The 15,364-nt window shown below is 39.7% G+C and overlaps 1 protein-coding gene across 1 annotated transcript in view; it reads left to right on the top strand.

The window, feature by feature from the left end:
- Positions 1-15,364, top strand: part of ZBBX (zinc finger B-box domain containing) — a 154,526-nt gene that overhangs the window by 5,745 nt on the left and 133,417 nt on the right. Inside the window, exons 2-3 of the mRNA XM_045297668.1 lie at positions 9,635-9,752; positions 14,355-14,468. Of these exons, the coding sequence (XP_045153603.1) occupies positions 9,685-9,752; positions 14,355-14,468 (182 nt within the window). The 5' untranslated portion in view covers positions 9,635-9,684. The remainder of the gene's footprint in view (positions 1-9,634; positions 9,753-14,354; positions 14,469-15,364) is intronic.

The following is a 15,364-nucleotide window of genomic DNA, read 5'->3' as shown; positions in this document are numbered from 1 at the left end:
TTTAAGACCCCAGACGCTATATCTTTTGATAGCCGGGCACCATCAGCTTTCTTCACCACATTTGATTATCCACCCGCTTTGTCTTCAGAGGTTGTGTCGGGAAGGTGAGCATCATAGAATGATAAGAAGATTCTCTGCAAACAAAATATAACCCCCCTTGGGGAGGAAGACGGTCAGACATGTGATACATATATAACTGATTCAGTGTCATCATGTCAGCCCTTCTTGTAAGTATGTTTCCAAAAATTAGTACTTGCTATCACTGCCGCAGTGAAGGGGCTGAAGTAAGGACTGTAGGATGTTTGTTGATGAGGGCTTCTCTGAACATAACATGCCAGGTTGGTCAATGGTGGCTCTTGCCTGAGCAGTACGATGTAGCAGAAAACAGTTATTTTCTCCTACACTGGCCCAGAATATCAAAGAGGCTGGCTAGGCTTTCTCAGTTAGGCCGAAAGCTATCTTTTTTTCCCTAACAAGAGCAGTTGTAAGGAGTGTTGGCTCACAATTAACTGTAGCTTGCAAAGTTGTAGTAAACGGAGAACTGTGAAATATATGTTTAGGATAGAGAAACCAATTAATGAGAGATAGCCTTAAGTACCTTTTTTTTTTAAATAACAGAAACTTCACATTTATCTGGATTTTTTGAAAAGTAGCTGTAAATCTTCTGTGGGTTTACAGGTCCAGCTGTATTTTCCTGCTGTGGCAGTCTCTGGTTGGCTTGGATGTGTGGTTGTATCTTCGAGTGATGAACCCAACAGGCCATTGCTGGGGACTTCACTCCTGTGAGGGTAGAGAGTATAACAGTATAAGGGCCCTTTCAGTGGAGGGACAGATGGGAAGCTGGGTCCTTCTTTCAAAGTCTTTATTGATAATTGGGGGTTCTAGATGTTTGGGGGCAGGGTTTTTATTCCCAGATCTCTTATTACTTGTTGGAACTTGGAAAGCAAGGTGATAAATTGTAGGACTTGATCTAGTTCTTGTCTTCTGTTTTCTTTATTTTTAACTGTTTTATTGACATATAATTCATGTACCATAAAAGGTAATGAGTTGAATATATTTACACAAGTGATATAATCGTCACCACAATCAATTTTAGAACATTTTCTTCATTCTTGTAATCATTATTATTAGCTCCCCCCTTTCTTCCCAATTATACCTCCCCACTGCTGTAATCCTAAAAAACTTTTAATCTAGGTAGTGTCTCCATAGAGTTACCTCTCTTGGATTTCTTATAAAGAAAATCATACAAACAAGAACAGAAGTAAAAATGTTGTACATGAAGTGGATAAGAACAACTCAGTTTTTGGTACAAAGGAAAATAGTTTATTGAAGGAGGACAGAATAGAAAAAAGAACCTGCGCAGGGACCAGCCACCTGAGTCTAAAGAGAATGAGTGACTGGCCCTGGTTGATCACAGAATTAGGTTTTTATAGGGTTTCATCAAACAGTTGAGCTGTGCAGCTGTGTAAGCAAGCTGGTACAGCAGCAGAACTTGCAGTTAGGCAATTCAGCACAATTTACTGTTACAAGATAGTCTGTTGCCAGTCCTGAGAACAAGGGGCTATTTCAGTTTGAGGAACAAGGGGCTACAAAGGCCTGAGGTTGCACTTATGGTCTGGTGCAGAATGTTGGCTTAATATAAAATGGCTTTACTTAGGCTAACTATTACAAAAACAAAAACTAAAACCCAACAAGCAAACAGAGACAACTTAATCCAAAAGAATGCAGAAAGTAATAAAGCCAAAGCTTGATGAGCTTAGACATCCCTATCAAAAAGGCCTGCGCTGTCCCCTCTAAGCGAGCTCTACACTCTGGCCTAAGTAAATACTTAGAGAAGCTGGACTGTATGAAGAATAACGCAGCATCAGGATCCGAGGAAGCCTGTCATATGCAGATGACACAATTTTGTTTGCTGAAAGTGAGGAAGGAAGACGTGAAGAACTTGATGAAATTCAAAGATTACAATCTTCCATAGGGATTGCAACTCAACGTAAAGAAGAACAAAATCCTCCCAACTGGACCAATAGGTAACATCCTGATAAATAAAGAAAAGATTGTAGTTATCTAAGGGTTTTGTCTTGCTTTGTTCCACAATCAAGGATAAGGCAAGCAGCAATCAAGGGATCAAATGATGCACTGCATTAGGTGAAGCAGCTGCACAAAACCTCCTTGGAGTGTGGAAAAGCAGGAAAGCTACTTTGAGGATGAAGGTGCAGCCGGCCCAAGCCATGGTATTCTCAGTAACATCATATGCACGTGAAAGCTGGACATTGAATAAGGAAGACCGGAGAAGAATAGATGCATTTGGATTGTGGTGCTGGAGAAAAAAAATATTGAAAGTACCATGGGCTTCTAAAAGAACAAAGAGATTTCTATTTAATGTTTAGGTTTGGAAGTATAATAATTCCCTAGGTTACAAACCGTCTACTTATTAGCAACTTGTACTTACACGGCAATGTTATATCAAATTCCCCTCACTTTAAATGACTTCATCAACCTCTAACCCACTGCCTTCGACTCAGAATCCAACTCTCTGTAGGACAGGGGACTCTTCCTTAGGTTCTCCAAGGTCTTTACAGGAACAGGCAGTCTCGTCTTTCTCTCACAGAGCAGCTGATGGGTTTAAACTGCTGATCTTGTGGCTCCCAAACCCAAACCGAACTTATGGCAATTGAGTCGGTGCTGACCCATAGTGGGTTTCCCAGACTGTATCTGTTTACAGGAGTAGAAAGCCTCCTTGTTCTCATGAGGAGCTGCTGGCATTTTGCTACCATAGGGATCACCGTCCAACCTGTAAGCACTTTACCACCAGGGCTCCTTAGCCCACAGCTTTCACCAACTCCTAGTCATAAATTCTGCATAATACTTTCCCTTGCCACATGTGCAGCTTTTAAATCTCTGGAAGGACCCTGAGGATGTTTTGCACTAAACCCACACCCACTCCCTTGGAGGTGAGTCCCACTCATAGGGACCCGAGGTGGGGTTTTGGAGACTGTCAATCTTTCTGAGAGCAGTCTGCTCCATCGTTTCCCAGGCTTACCCCACCGAGCCCACACGCAGGGCTCCTTTTCAGGCAGTAAAACAAACAAACTCACTACCCTTGAGTCAATTCTGACTCACTAGATGTTATGGACAAGAGGAGAACTGCCCCTGTGAGTGTCTGAGGCTATACATCTTCACAGGAGAAGAAAGCCTCCTCTTTCTCCCTCTGCTGGGTTCAAACTGCTGGCCTTTTGGTTAGCTGCCTAACTTGTAGCTCACGATGCCGCCATGGTTCCTCTAAACCGAAAGTCTCTGCCATTGAATTGATTCAGATAAGGTGCACATAGAATTGTCTCTGTGGGTTTTCAAGACTTTATCTACTTATAGGAGTAGAAAGCCACATCTTTCTTCCCAGGAGCAGCTGGTGGATTTGAACTGCTGACCTGAGATCAGCAGTCAAAGGCTCAATAAGAACCTAGTGACTTACCTACACCTTTTACCTAGATACGTGATTGGATCTCATTTAATAAATCCAGGGACTGCCTATATTTTAAATGAGTAATTTGCCTCTTCATATCTAAAGGAACACTTTCTCAGTCATTTATAGGGAACCTATACATAACCCCACAAATCCACTGCTATAGAGTCAACTCACAGTATAGAAAATGTATGGGCCAATTTGCATGCTGCTAATGCACTGACATTGTACTTCAGTCTTTGAGCTTTTGGTTGGCTGAAATAATGAATACTTTTAGGGTCTGTTTGAGGAGAAAATGGTGTATATTTATTCAGGAAGTCACTCTAGCACAGGAGATTATGGGAGTGATCATGTATTATTTATGAAGTGTTAACAGTAGTATGTGTAATGTTAAGAGTTTAAATTATTTTAACAAATTCATTTTCAACGTTTCTTCCTTAGGACTCAGTTTCTATGGACTATAGCATTATATGACCCAGGCATGCAGCTCGATCCCAAAGAACTTGTGTTTTCAACCTCTTGAAATCATATGTTGAAGGAAATGATACTGGCTTTTCAGTTTTTCTACCTAACAGGACAATGGGATGTTAGAACAATCAATTAGCCTTAAAATGAGTTTTCATTTACAAAATGTGGCCCACCTTGCTAACTGATGTTATTTTTTCAAATTTCCCTTTTCAAAGAGTGTGTTGGTTAGTTCTGTGGGAAAGTAGACAACTCTTTCTGAACATTCTGCCTTTCTAGCTTAAAAAATCGTTCTAAGTTCGTTGTTTGTGTTCTGTGCTCACAGGTTTTGAGGATCGGGCTGCTTTCCTTAAGTGGGAATATATGTGCAAGGGTCATCAGAACCCTCATCGGTAGTTTGGGGTCATGTTACCCAACATGTATGTAGGGCTAAAGAAAAAAAAAATCATAGTGTAATTTTAAAAAGTAAAGTAAGTAGAAAAAATTCTAGATAGCTGTTAACTTTGAATATTAAGTAATTAAAAAAGTAGGGTGACCAAAGGACACAGGAGCTCTGACATTTGCATAATAGAGACTTTATCTGCATCCCCCCTCCCCCGCTGCTTTTCTTCTAGGCGACTAAAGCTTTGTCCTTCTTGCTGCTGACATTGTGAGATCCTTGCTGTCCCCAAAAAGTGACTCACTCTCTGTTGGGTTTACCATAGGATATAGGCAGAACTGCATGACTCACAATTATAATCTTTCTCTTGTCTTCATACAAGGAAATTGCCTTGTGTGTGTGACTTGATAAAGCATTTAATTGAAAATAAACCTTACTAATTGCATTCAGTGAAATTAAATGCCCCCGAATAAGACCATTTAGAGGTTAAATTGCATTATCAGCAGAGCTATAAATCTGAATCATCTCAGTCTAATGGGATTTACAGACTTTCATTCTTTGTAAAGGTAAGATAGTCATTGTTTATTTGTATACACATACAATTATATTTGCCAATCAACATGTAAATGGACCTAAGGCCATTTCAGTTCTTTGAATTAATCAGCGAGATCGTCTTTGGGGTTTCTGTTGCTCTATGTATTTCATGGCACTGGAATTTTCATGGAAATGTTACATCAGATGAGGCTACAGCAGTTATATTTCCTGACTATGAATGAAATATGTGTAGCCCCCATGTTAATAGGCAGGGTAATTCCTGGAGTGTTTTGTTTTTTTTCCATGAAGATATTTTTTGGGGGTAGCTTTTATAGCCATTATTTGGTAAAAACGAAACAAAAGTTTGATTTACTAAAATGATTATTGAAAGAGAGTTCCATTTGAAACTATTGCTTCCTCTGCCCCCAAAGTCAAACCAAACCCTATTCTTCTATCCTCCATACTGTTTTCTTTCTCTGTGCCACTTGTTCTAGTTTTGAGAGACAGCACTTGATGCCTGAGAAATGAGTCTGAATCAGTCTGAAACTCCCTCGCAGAGACAGTTTTTCCTACAGGAATGCCATGGACCACTGTAATTGCATACATGGCTTCTCCCTGTATTATGAGGTATTTGGGAGGCCATGTCATGTCTTATCTGCTGGTGTAGCTTCAGCACCAGGGATAGAGGACACAAAGCAATAGTTAGGTACATGTTTATTGATTGATACATATGTATACTTCCTCCTATTCCAGAATTAGTTCATCGTGTAAGTAAAATGCATTTTTAATCATTCCATTTTAAAATTATCCTAAGAGACTGTAGAAACACACTCAGATTTCCATTCAGAGTGGTCAAGCCACCCTGCCAGGGTGTATTGAATGACTGGAGCCAGTACACATACTGTGGAGCTAAAGCTAAAGGAACATCCTAATTGCTTCTGCTGGACAGTGTCATTTTTAGGTTTTAAAATGATACGTGTGTGACATTTATGACAGGCTCTGATTAAAGTTCCCAAAGAAGCATTTCAAAGGCGTTTTGAAGGTTGGAGGATGGTTGCATCACTGCAATTAGGTGATGGCTACCCACAGGTCTCTCATTGAGTTGTAAAGAATGATGTCACAATAGCTTGTCATTTGGTTACTCCACTCTAATCTGGGCATTGCCCTCCCTTATGTCATCGAACAAACTTCTAGATTATTTTTCAGTATTTCTCTCTAAATCATTCAGTGCTTTGTATGCATTATAGAATGCATTTCAAATAGATCAATTTAGCATTTAAAACTACTTTTTACTGGGCACTGGGCTGTATTTCTAGACTTAGGCCTACTTGTTCTCTCCCCATAATTTGCATAGGTGCATTAACTTGCATATTAACTACATGGAACTAGTTGTTAGTCCACTTTCAAGGCTAGTGCTCTCCCACAGTCTGATATGTTCCTGCTATCTATATCTTCATATAAATCTCCCTGACCCTTCAAAGCCCCACTTAAATGCTAGTAAGCAACACATTCTTTCTTCCTTATAGTATTAAATCTATACATTTTATGGCCTTTATGCTTTCTATCTTGCATTATGGTTTTGTATATAAATCTAATATGACCTATTTCACAAAACCATTTGCGCCCACAATACATATGTATTGGGGTCCTGACTCCTCCATGGTGCTCAGCATAGTACTTCACACAGCGGAATCTGAATCAATATTTATTAGGATGGGAATAAGTATTTATCATAAGAACTACAGTAAGCAGCTTGGAAATGGCCATATCTGACCTCTTCCAGCTTCCTGATTTGCCAAGAGGCAGGGGTCAGATATGCTTGTACCCTCCACCCTCTTTACTTTCGGACAGAGCCATTTCTTCCAAGGCAGTTTACTTCTATGCTGGGATCGATGATTCCCTTTCAATGGCCAAACAGAACTCACAGAAAATACTCATAATTTGGGGGATTTATTAGGGGACTTAAAAGGTTACTACAAGCCAGGATTAGTAAACAGCAAGGATACAGTGGTTCACAGCAACACCTCTCTCAGCCAGGAGTCAAGTATGTTTCTAGTCTCAGCCTCTGAGCCTCGTGGTCCCTTGGTCTCTGCCACTGTGGCAAGCCAGCCAGCCTGGCTGCTCCTTCTCCCATCCTCATAGTCTTGGAGCTGCTTCCCTTTTGTGTCTCCTGGTTTCCTGCTGTGTCTGGTCTTGGCTTCCCCTATGTAGACAGAATTCTCTAACAGGTTACCCTGGGGCTCACCTACAAATGGTCTTGGCATTTCTCTCTCTCCCTTTTGAGATAGGGGAATGACAACTGAGACTGATACACCCTCTCTGTTGGTGTTAAACACACCTTATCTGCTTAGTCCCAACGAGTCATTTGGAGGGAGCTACAGAGGCTTGGGTTGTTGTTGTTGTTGCTGCTGTTTGGTGCCATTGAGTCAGCTCCAACCCATAGTGACCCTGTGCACAACAGAATGAAACACTGCCTGATCCACCCCATCCTCAGAATTGTCAGTCTTTCTCCTTGAGGCCCTTCCTCCTTTTTTTGCTCCCCCCTCCCCTTTACCAAACATGATGTCCTCCTCCAAGGACTGGTCTCTCTTGACAACATGCCCAAAGCATGTGAGATGAATTCTTGCCAGCCTTGTCTCTAAGGAGCACTCACGTCTTACTTCTTCCAATACAGATTGGTTTTCTCCCAATACAGATTGGTTTGTTCTTTTAGTGATCCACTGTACTTTCAATATTCTTCTCCAGCACCACAATTCAAATGCATCAATTCTTCTTTGGTCTTCCTTATTCAATGTCCAACCTTCACATGCATATAATGCACTTTAGAATGCGATGGCTCAGGTCAGGTGCACCTTAGTCTGCACAGAAACATCCTTACTCTTCAGTACTCTAAAGAGGTTTGATGCAACAGGTATACCAAATGCAATATGTCTTTTGATCTCTTTATTGCTGTTTCGGTGAGCACTGATTATGGATCTAAATGAGGCAAGATCCTTGACAACTGCAACCTTTTCTGCATTCATCATGTTGTTACCCATTGTTCCAGTTGTGAGGATTTTGGTCTTCCTTACATTGAGGTGTAATCCATACTGAAGGCTGAAATCCTTGATCTTCATCAGCAAGTGCTGATGAGTCAACAAGGCTTATTTTCTTAAATCTGAGTTGACTAGAAAGTTAGGCTGAAGTTGTGTTGAAGACTGTATGCATAGCTGCGAAGCATTTTCAAATACTGAAAGCTTACACAATGAAGACTTGTGTAGAAGAGGCCTATTAAACCATTTCACACCACCACAGGAGCACATGTATAAACAGACAGCATCAAATGGACTATGGCTACAATGATAATTGCTTTCTATATTTCTTTGAGGGCTTTTGGAATTTGGATATTTTATTCCTATAAAAATCTCATATTGTGCTTATGATATAGTAATTTACTATTACCCAGTAAATTATCATAGAACCATGGGATATTTTGGAATCAAGGTGTTCTAAATAATTTATTTTCCTAGATAACTGAGATTTAAGGAGAGGACCCTTTTTTTGGCTTCATTTCTTGGTGAGTCATTCTAAAATACGCTCATTTCTGATCTTAGTCAAAGACAGTGTGATGAAAGTTTTCTTTGATAAGTGAGGTCATTAGAATTCCTCTGGACAGTCATTGCATACGTTCATTCTCATTTTCTATTCATATATGAATGGTTTTTGCATTTAGTTTGTATCTTTAAGGCCCTTTTCATGAAACTATATTGAGGAGGATCAAATGCCTTGCAACCTTAGCCATAGGAAGACCCAGACCCTGTGGCTTCGCGTGTCTTAATGAGTGCTGTCTTCACTCTCAGTTGAATATTTTCCCAACTTTTTGCCACATATAAATATTGGTGAAATTTCAGCCCTGTAAGGTATATTTTATTAGTACCTTTTTAGCTTAGTTTTTTTTTTTCCCCTGCCAGTTACTGCTGCGTAGATCCAGCTCATGATGAGCCACATGTGCCAGGGGTGAACTGTCTGCAGAGGGTTTTCCATGACTGTGGTCTTTCAGACATAGATCTCCAGGTTTCTCATCTGAAGGCCCCTGGGCAAATTTGAACCACCAACCTTTTGGCTATTTGCCAAACACTCAGCCATTTGAACCCTTCAGGAATCGTGTCCACTTTTCTTCTTGTTGGGTGCCATTGAGTTTTCTACACAAACTCATAGTGACTCTGTCCACAATAGGAGGAAACACTACCCACGCTTGCACCCTCCTCACAATTGTTGCAATGTTTAAGCTCACTATTGGGGTCATTGTGTCAGACCATCTTACTGAGGGTCTCTCTCTCTTGCTGACCCTCTGTCACGCATAGTGCCCTTTTACAGGGTCTGGTCTCTCCTGCAACATGTTTAAAGTATGTGACCTACAATCTCACCATCCTCACTTGTAAGATCTATAAATACTTGGCATAGGACTTCTGGTGGCACAGTGGTCAAGGACTTGATTGTTAGTTCAAAGGGTGGAGTGTGAAACTCACCAGCCACTCAGTGGAGAGGGTTGTGGCAGTCTGCGTCAATAAGAATGTATAGCCTTGGCCTGTTCTACTCAGTCTTATAATGTCACAATGAATTAGAATCAACTTAATGGCAACGGACTTGTTTGTACTTTTATATTCAGCATAAATAATACTTTCTTTGAAACTTTGATTTAACCTTTCCCCCATAAAGCTGTCTTTCTGCTTCCTGAATTATAAGTAATTTGAATTTTTAACTTGTACTGATTTACCTCTGTCATAATTATTTTGTTTATCTTGGATATTTTTCAGAAGGTTTTTACAAATCACAGCACTTTTAAGACAACATTGAGAGGCAAATCATGAACACAAGAGATTTTATAGTTCTTCCATGGGGAAAACCTGGAAATTCTGTTAAGCTAAAATATAAGTAAGTACATATATGTTTATTGCTTAAATAGAAACAATTGTCCACTATTTACAGTATATGTTGTGTTTTAAGCTATTCTCTTTAGAGGTGAACTCAAGCTTTGTGAAATCTTATATTTATTTTCTTTACATTGTTATATTCTTTTTAAAATTTTTAAAATTATTTTAATCATTTTATTAGGAGCTCATACAACTCATCACAATCTGTACATACACCAATTGTGTATATTCTTATCCTTCACAGATTAAGCTTTGAATATGATAGAAATATATGTATATATCTATAATAATTTAAAATATGAAAGAAATATTTGTTCATAAAAAGAACAAAATATTTTGTTAATAAAAAGAACAAAAGTGAAAAGTCATAAATAAAAGTGGCATACTTATTAAATATTTGGTAAGGCTAACAGGAAGTTACAATGATTTTCATGTACTTCCTGCAAAATTAAAAAATGAAAGACATATCCTTAAGGAGAAATTCGGGCAAGAGGCTTTTAAATGAAGAAGAAATGCTTTGCATGGAGAAGGGCATTAGGAGGAATTCACTTTGAAGGAAGAATACTGCCATAGTTCTCTAGCATCGCTATCACAGAAGGTACTACAGATGGGTGACATTCGTGAACAGGAATATTTTTTCGTAGCTCTGACTCTGAATTCAGGGTGTAGGCGCTGCGGAAGGTGCTTTCTGTCTTCTCTCCGTGAGAATCTTTGCCCCAGTTTTTCTCAGCCTTCCTTGAAGGTCTCCAGTGACCCATTGTCCTGCATTCAGACTTGCTCGCCGAAGCTACTCTCTCATATCTCCAAAGAGAATGACTAAAAGGTACACCTACACTGACATGGCCTCGTTAAAATAACAAGGAAAACCCTCTTCCCAGGAAGATCAGATCTACATATATGCTGCTGTTGCTGTTAGGGACCAGCCGGTGAGCTTTGATTCATAGTGACCCCTGTACAACAGAACAAATGACTGCCTAGTCATGCACCTGATTGTGGCTGTGTTTGAACCAATTGATGTAGTTACTGTGTCAAGAGCTGCATGGAAAGAGTTTAGACTTGCTCTGCATATTTTTGGGGTGCACAATTCAATCCATACAAGGTGATTATGTCCTAGATTAGTTACAAGATACCTTCAGTCATAGCATAAAAAAATGTTGGTCTTCCGGGAATCTCATGGCATTGCCTGGGTCCCCGAGTGTTCAACCTACAATTTCTTGTTGAGATCACCTAATGTCTCTGCAATACCTAAGGCTTTGCCCTCTTAAATGTTGGAGGACCAGCCAACCTGGGCTACGGACAGGCTGTCGATTTTTAATTTTCTTGTCTGAGTTGCCTGAAACAGATCAATACACCTGTCATTCCCCAGTGTCTTTAGGATTTCCCTTTTGCCCACTTCACCTCTGAGATACTGGTGGAAAAGCTCTGTGTAAAATGGAAAATGCTATACAAATATATGGCGTTATTGCTGTGGGGTGCAGCACTGTAAAAATGGCATGGGGTGGCACCTGACCACCTCTAACTTCACAAAGGGGAAGGAGAATCAAACAGTTCAGCACAAGGCTGATTTCTGTTATGCTGCCTCCAGACAAGACTTCAACATCCAAGCTTCTTTATGAATTTGAACACCAGCCACCCCGCCCATGGAACTCGCGGCTGCTCTTTTCGGTTCAATAAGGCATTGCAGAAGCCACATAGAACCTAGACCATACTCATGGTTTTGCTATTTATTAGGGAAATTAAGAGATTACAATTTAGAATCAAAAGGATACTGTTCTTCAATCAGAGCCACTTCTTCCCAGACATGCGGATACCTCTCTCTGGTCCTTGACCTCTTTCCTGCTCAGGCAATGTTACCAAATTCTTTGGTAACAGATAAAAGTCCTGTGCTGTAAACCTCAACCCAGAAACTTTCCACTGAAGTGCCTGGAGGCATTCCATTGAGCAAGCCAAGATCCTGCTGCCCAGAGGCATGCAGTTTTACTTGTCCTGTCTGCATGGATGCCCACCACTCTGATTTTTCGGTGGGTGGGCTGGTGGGAACTGAAACTGAGCCAGCACTATTTTAAAGGGCATGCACTCTGTGATGTTTCAAGAGGTCTGTGTAAATTTCTATAAACTTTAAGAAAATTATATTAAGAACATTCTTATACACTACTCGGAAAGATTGGTGGCAAAAGCACAAAGTCACACTCTGATTCTCTGCGCTAGGTAGCTTTGGAGGACATAAATCAGTACCCATGTCCCATAAATTCATACAAACCAGCTCAGGAATACCCAGTCTTTGACAACTTCCCTCAAGTACTCTTTCTTTGTTTCATGCCTGCCTTCATTTGGCAATGTCTTAGCTTAGTTGTGATCTCCTGGTACTCTATTCTTCCTTTCATTGCCCTGCCCATTTCAGTTACATTCATTGGATTGGCTTTTCAGTATAAACCCTTGCTTTCTTCAGTAGGCTTGCCTGCTCACTGGCTCTGTTTCCAAGACTTTCTCTAGGAGAAATATTTTACTTGCTTTAGATACATAGAATAAACCCATAAACCTGACCATTTGGTCCCTAACCCAGCTCTTTTATTCAGTCTCTTCTCCACCTAATTGGTGAGCTCAATTTTTGTAACCACAGCAGTGATACAATCATAGATTTGCATCTGAGCTATTTCCTTGCATGTTGTGTAGACAGTACTGTAGGCTGTTGGGATGTTGTTGAAAGTACGCAGGCAGGGAGACTTGCTGAGGGACCAATCCTGAATTATGTCCCCTACATGCCCTCACCCCATGTGATGTCCTGCAGAAAATGGTACCATTTGTCTCCCGTTTCCTCAAATAGAAAACCTAGTATTGGTCTCCGTTTTCTTCCTGGCCTCCTCTCTCATCTGGCTTCCACTTTGGCTAGTTTATTTTTCCAGTTAATTCTATCTCCACACATTTTTCAGGTGCTCCTACTTTTCTCTTCCTTGTTTGTAAGCAGTCAGACCAACATAATCCCTGTATTATTTGTATTACTGATATTGTTTTCTAACTGGCTACCTGTTTCTAGCCTTGAAAACACTAATTTTCTATAAAAAGTCAGAGTAAAGTACATACAAGTATGATCATTTTTCTTGAAATCTTTTGATGGCTTTTCCTTATGCATAGGATCAAATGGTCTATTTTGCATCATGGCTAAAACAACTTTGGATGACCTGGCTCCTTTCTAACCTCAGTCACTCACTTTCTTACCATCTTTTCAAGCCACATATCACTCTTTCCCACAAGTGCTTTTCTTTCTTGCTGTAACATTTCTAGTCCTACTTCCCTTTGACTAAATCATTTCATCCTCTAGCTCTTAGCTCAGACTCTCCAGGTATTGCACATGCGGTCAAAGAGGCTGGGATATATGGCCCCTATGTAAGGTAGCTCTGGTACTTCCCAGTGAGAGCACCATTACACTCACAATATTTCAAGCGCCATCACGCTTGTCTGCATTCCTCTCTAGACTGGAAGCTTCATTGTTTCTTGTATCCTCTTACCCATTATAAAGCATGGGCATAGTAGTGGTTATATTGCTCCCTGTCAAGTCGATATAATGCTTTTCTCTAACTATATTTTCATGCCTCCCTGAAGCTTCTGAATTGTCTTTACTTCCTGTTACTTTCTGGTTATCTTCTTTGATTGAACCTGTTTGGAGATATATTTTCAGCCCACCTGCCCTTCAGTGGCTGCTCATCACCTGTATTTATCAGTTCCCTTCTTTGATTTCCATTATTTTTTAGTCTAACCCCTTAGTTAAGTGTGAGAGCATGCATCATGATTGTGAGAGGCTGGGATGGTGAGATTTCGGGTCATGCTTGGTACAGTGGAGCGGCAGATGAAAAGAGAAAGGTCCTCAAGAAGATGGGTTGACATAGAGGCTGCAGCAATGAACTCAAACAGAGCCATGGTGAGGATGGTGTTGGACTGGGTAAGTTGCTTCTTTTTTGCATAGGCTCACAATGAATCAGAACGGACTCAATACCTTCTAGCAACCTGAGCAATACTGTCCTCAAATTTCTTTTTACTGCCTTTCTTCAGAGAAAAATAGTAGGTGGAACTCAACTCCACTCCTGTTCAATCTCCTTTTAAGGGTTCCTATGCCCAAATCTGTTTCTGTTCCCCAACTGGACCCCACGATTTATTTTGTGCATTATACCTCTAGGACCCCAAGGTAGAAATTTGTTTTAAAGTTTCTAAGATGATCAGTTAAGTGAAAATGTGTATTCTGTCTATACATAAAAAAAGAGTTATTTCAGTGCTTTGAGCTGTGTTCTTTCAGAGGAAAGACGATATGAAAATTAGAAAATATTTTTCACACACGGTTGTGTACCTATAAAGAGAGGGTTGATATAGAAATCTGTATCTATGAAACAGTACAAATAAAAGTGTTTCTAAAGGATACTTCAATTAGTTTGAAGGCAAATGTTAAAATCACATTTCAAAAAAGTACTAGAAATATTTCATAATTTCTTAATTAACTTTAAGGATGAAATATGATATAATATTATGTCATATTTGTATTTTATTGTGATATTAACCCCTACAGTTTTTTAATCCTGGACAATTGTGTTGTGTCTGAATCTTACTTCTTCAGAAATGCACAAGAACTGCGGATGGAGAAGGTGCAGCTGGAGCTGGAGAACAAGGAGATGGAGAGAAAACTACAAGAGTTAGACTCCACCAGGCACAAAGAAAGAGATAAGAAAGAGTGGGTACAATCTGAGAGAATTTCGGAGGAATAATCTGATAGGTGCAAAGAATTGCTTTATATATCATCCCTGTTATGATAAAACTCTTCAGTGAATGAGTCATTTAGTGAGTGAATAATTTCCCTTCTGGACACATAGTATCAACTCTCTTCTCTCTCAGTTTATGCTCCTCGTATCATGTGTCCTATTCAAGTTGCCCCTAGACTTTGTGTAGTCTTGTCTTTTCTTCTTTTTCTCAGCTATTCTTAGAGAATGTGTGCTCTGGAGTGGTTCAGGGGATTATGCCAGCTTGCGCCTTGGCTCTCAGATGAATGCCACCAAGAAGAAGCCAAGACCAGTGTACTGTATTGATAGGCTTATTTTTATTTATTAAAATACTTTCTGAAAGAGTGAATGTACATATTTCCAAGGTTATTTAAATCATTAAGTGTGTGAAACATGTGTAGCAAATACTTTTTTCCTGAAATTTTATGGATGAGAACGCTCAAGTATTCTACCTGTATATCTGTATTTACTGAACTGAGCTTTTGTTTCTTATGAACAGAGTATCATAAAAGTTTAAGTAGATTTGGAAGATATATGAGTGAAAAGGATTTCTTCTTAGATCTGGTTGGCTCCCAGCCCATTTTCTAGAACCACTTTTAACAATTAATGTATCGTTTTAACAATTAAAATAATGCTTTCCCTGAAGATATCTTACAAGCTTCAGTATGTACAAGTGGAAGGAGTTTGAATTAAGGTAGAAGAAAAATGGAATTAAATACCACAAACTTTATGAAGGCCCCTTTTGTGTTAATGAATGTATCTTTGTGCATCTGATGTGCTTGTGCTATACTTTATTAAAGAGATCATCTCTATATATGTGAATTAATTTATAGAGGTTTTTTGGTTATTT

Source organism: Echinops telfairi, unplaced genomic scaffold, assembly GCF_000313985.2.
Source record: "Echinops telfairi isolate 266 unplaced genomic scaffold, ASM31398v2 ScPeMD7_7420;HRSCAF=8458, whole genome shotgun sequence".
NCBI classification, from domain to species: domain Eukaryota; kingdom Metazoa; phylum Chordata; class Mammalia; order Afrosoricida; family Tenrecidae; genus Echinops; species Echinops telfairi.
The sequence above is the reverse complement of the archived record's forward strand: the minus strand, read 5'-3'. Positions and strand labels throughout refer to the sequence as shown.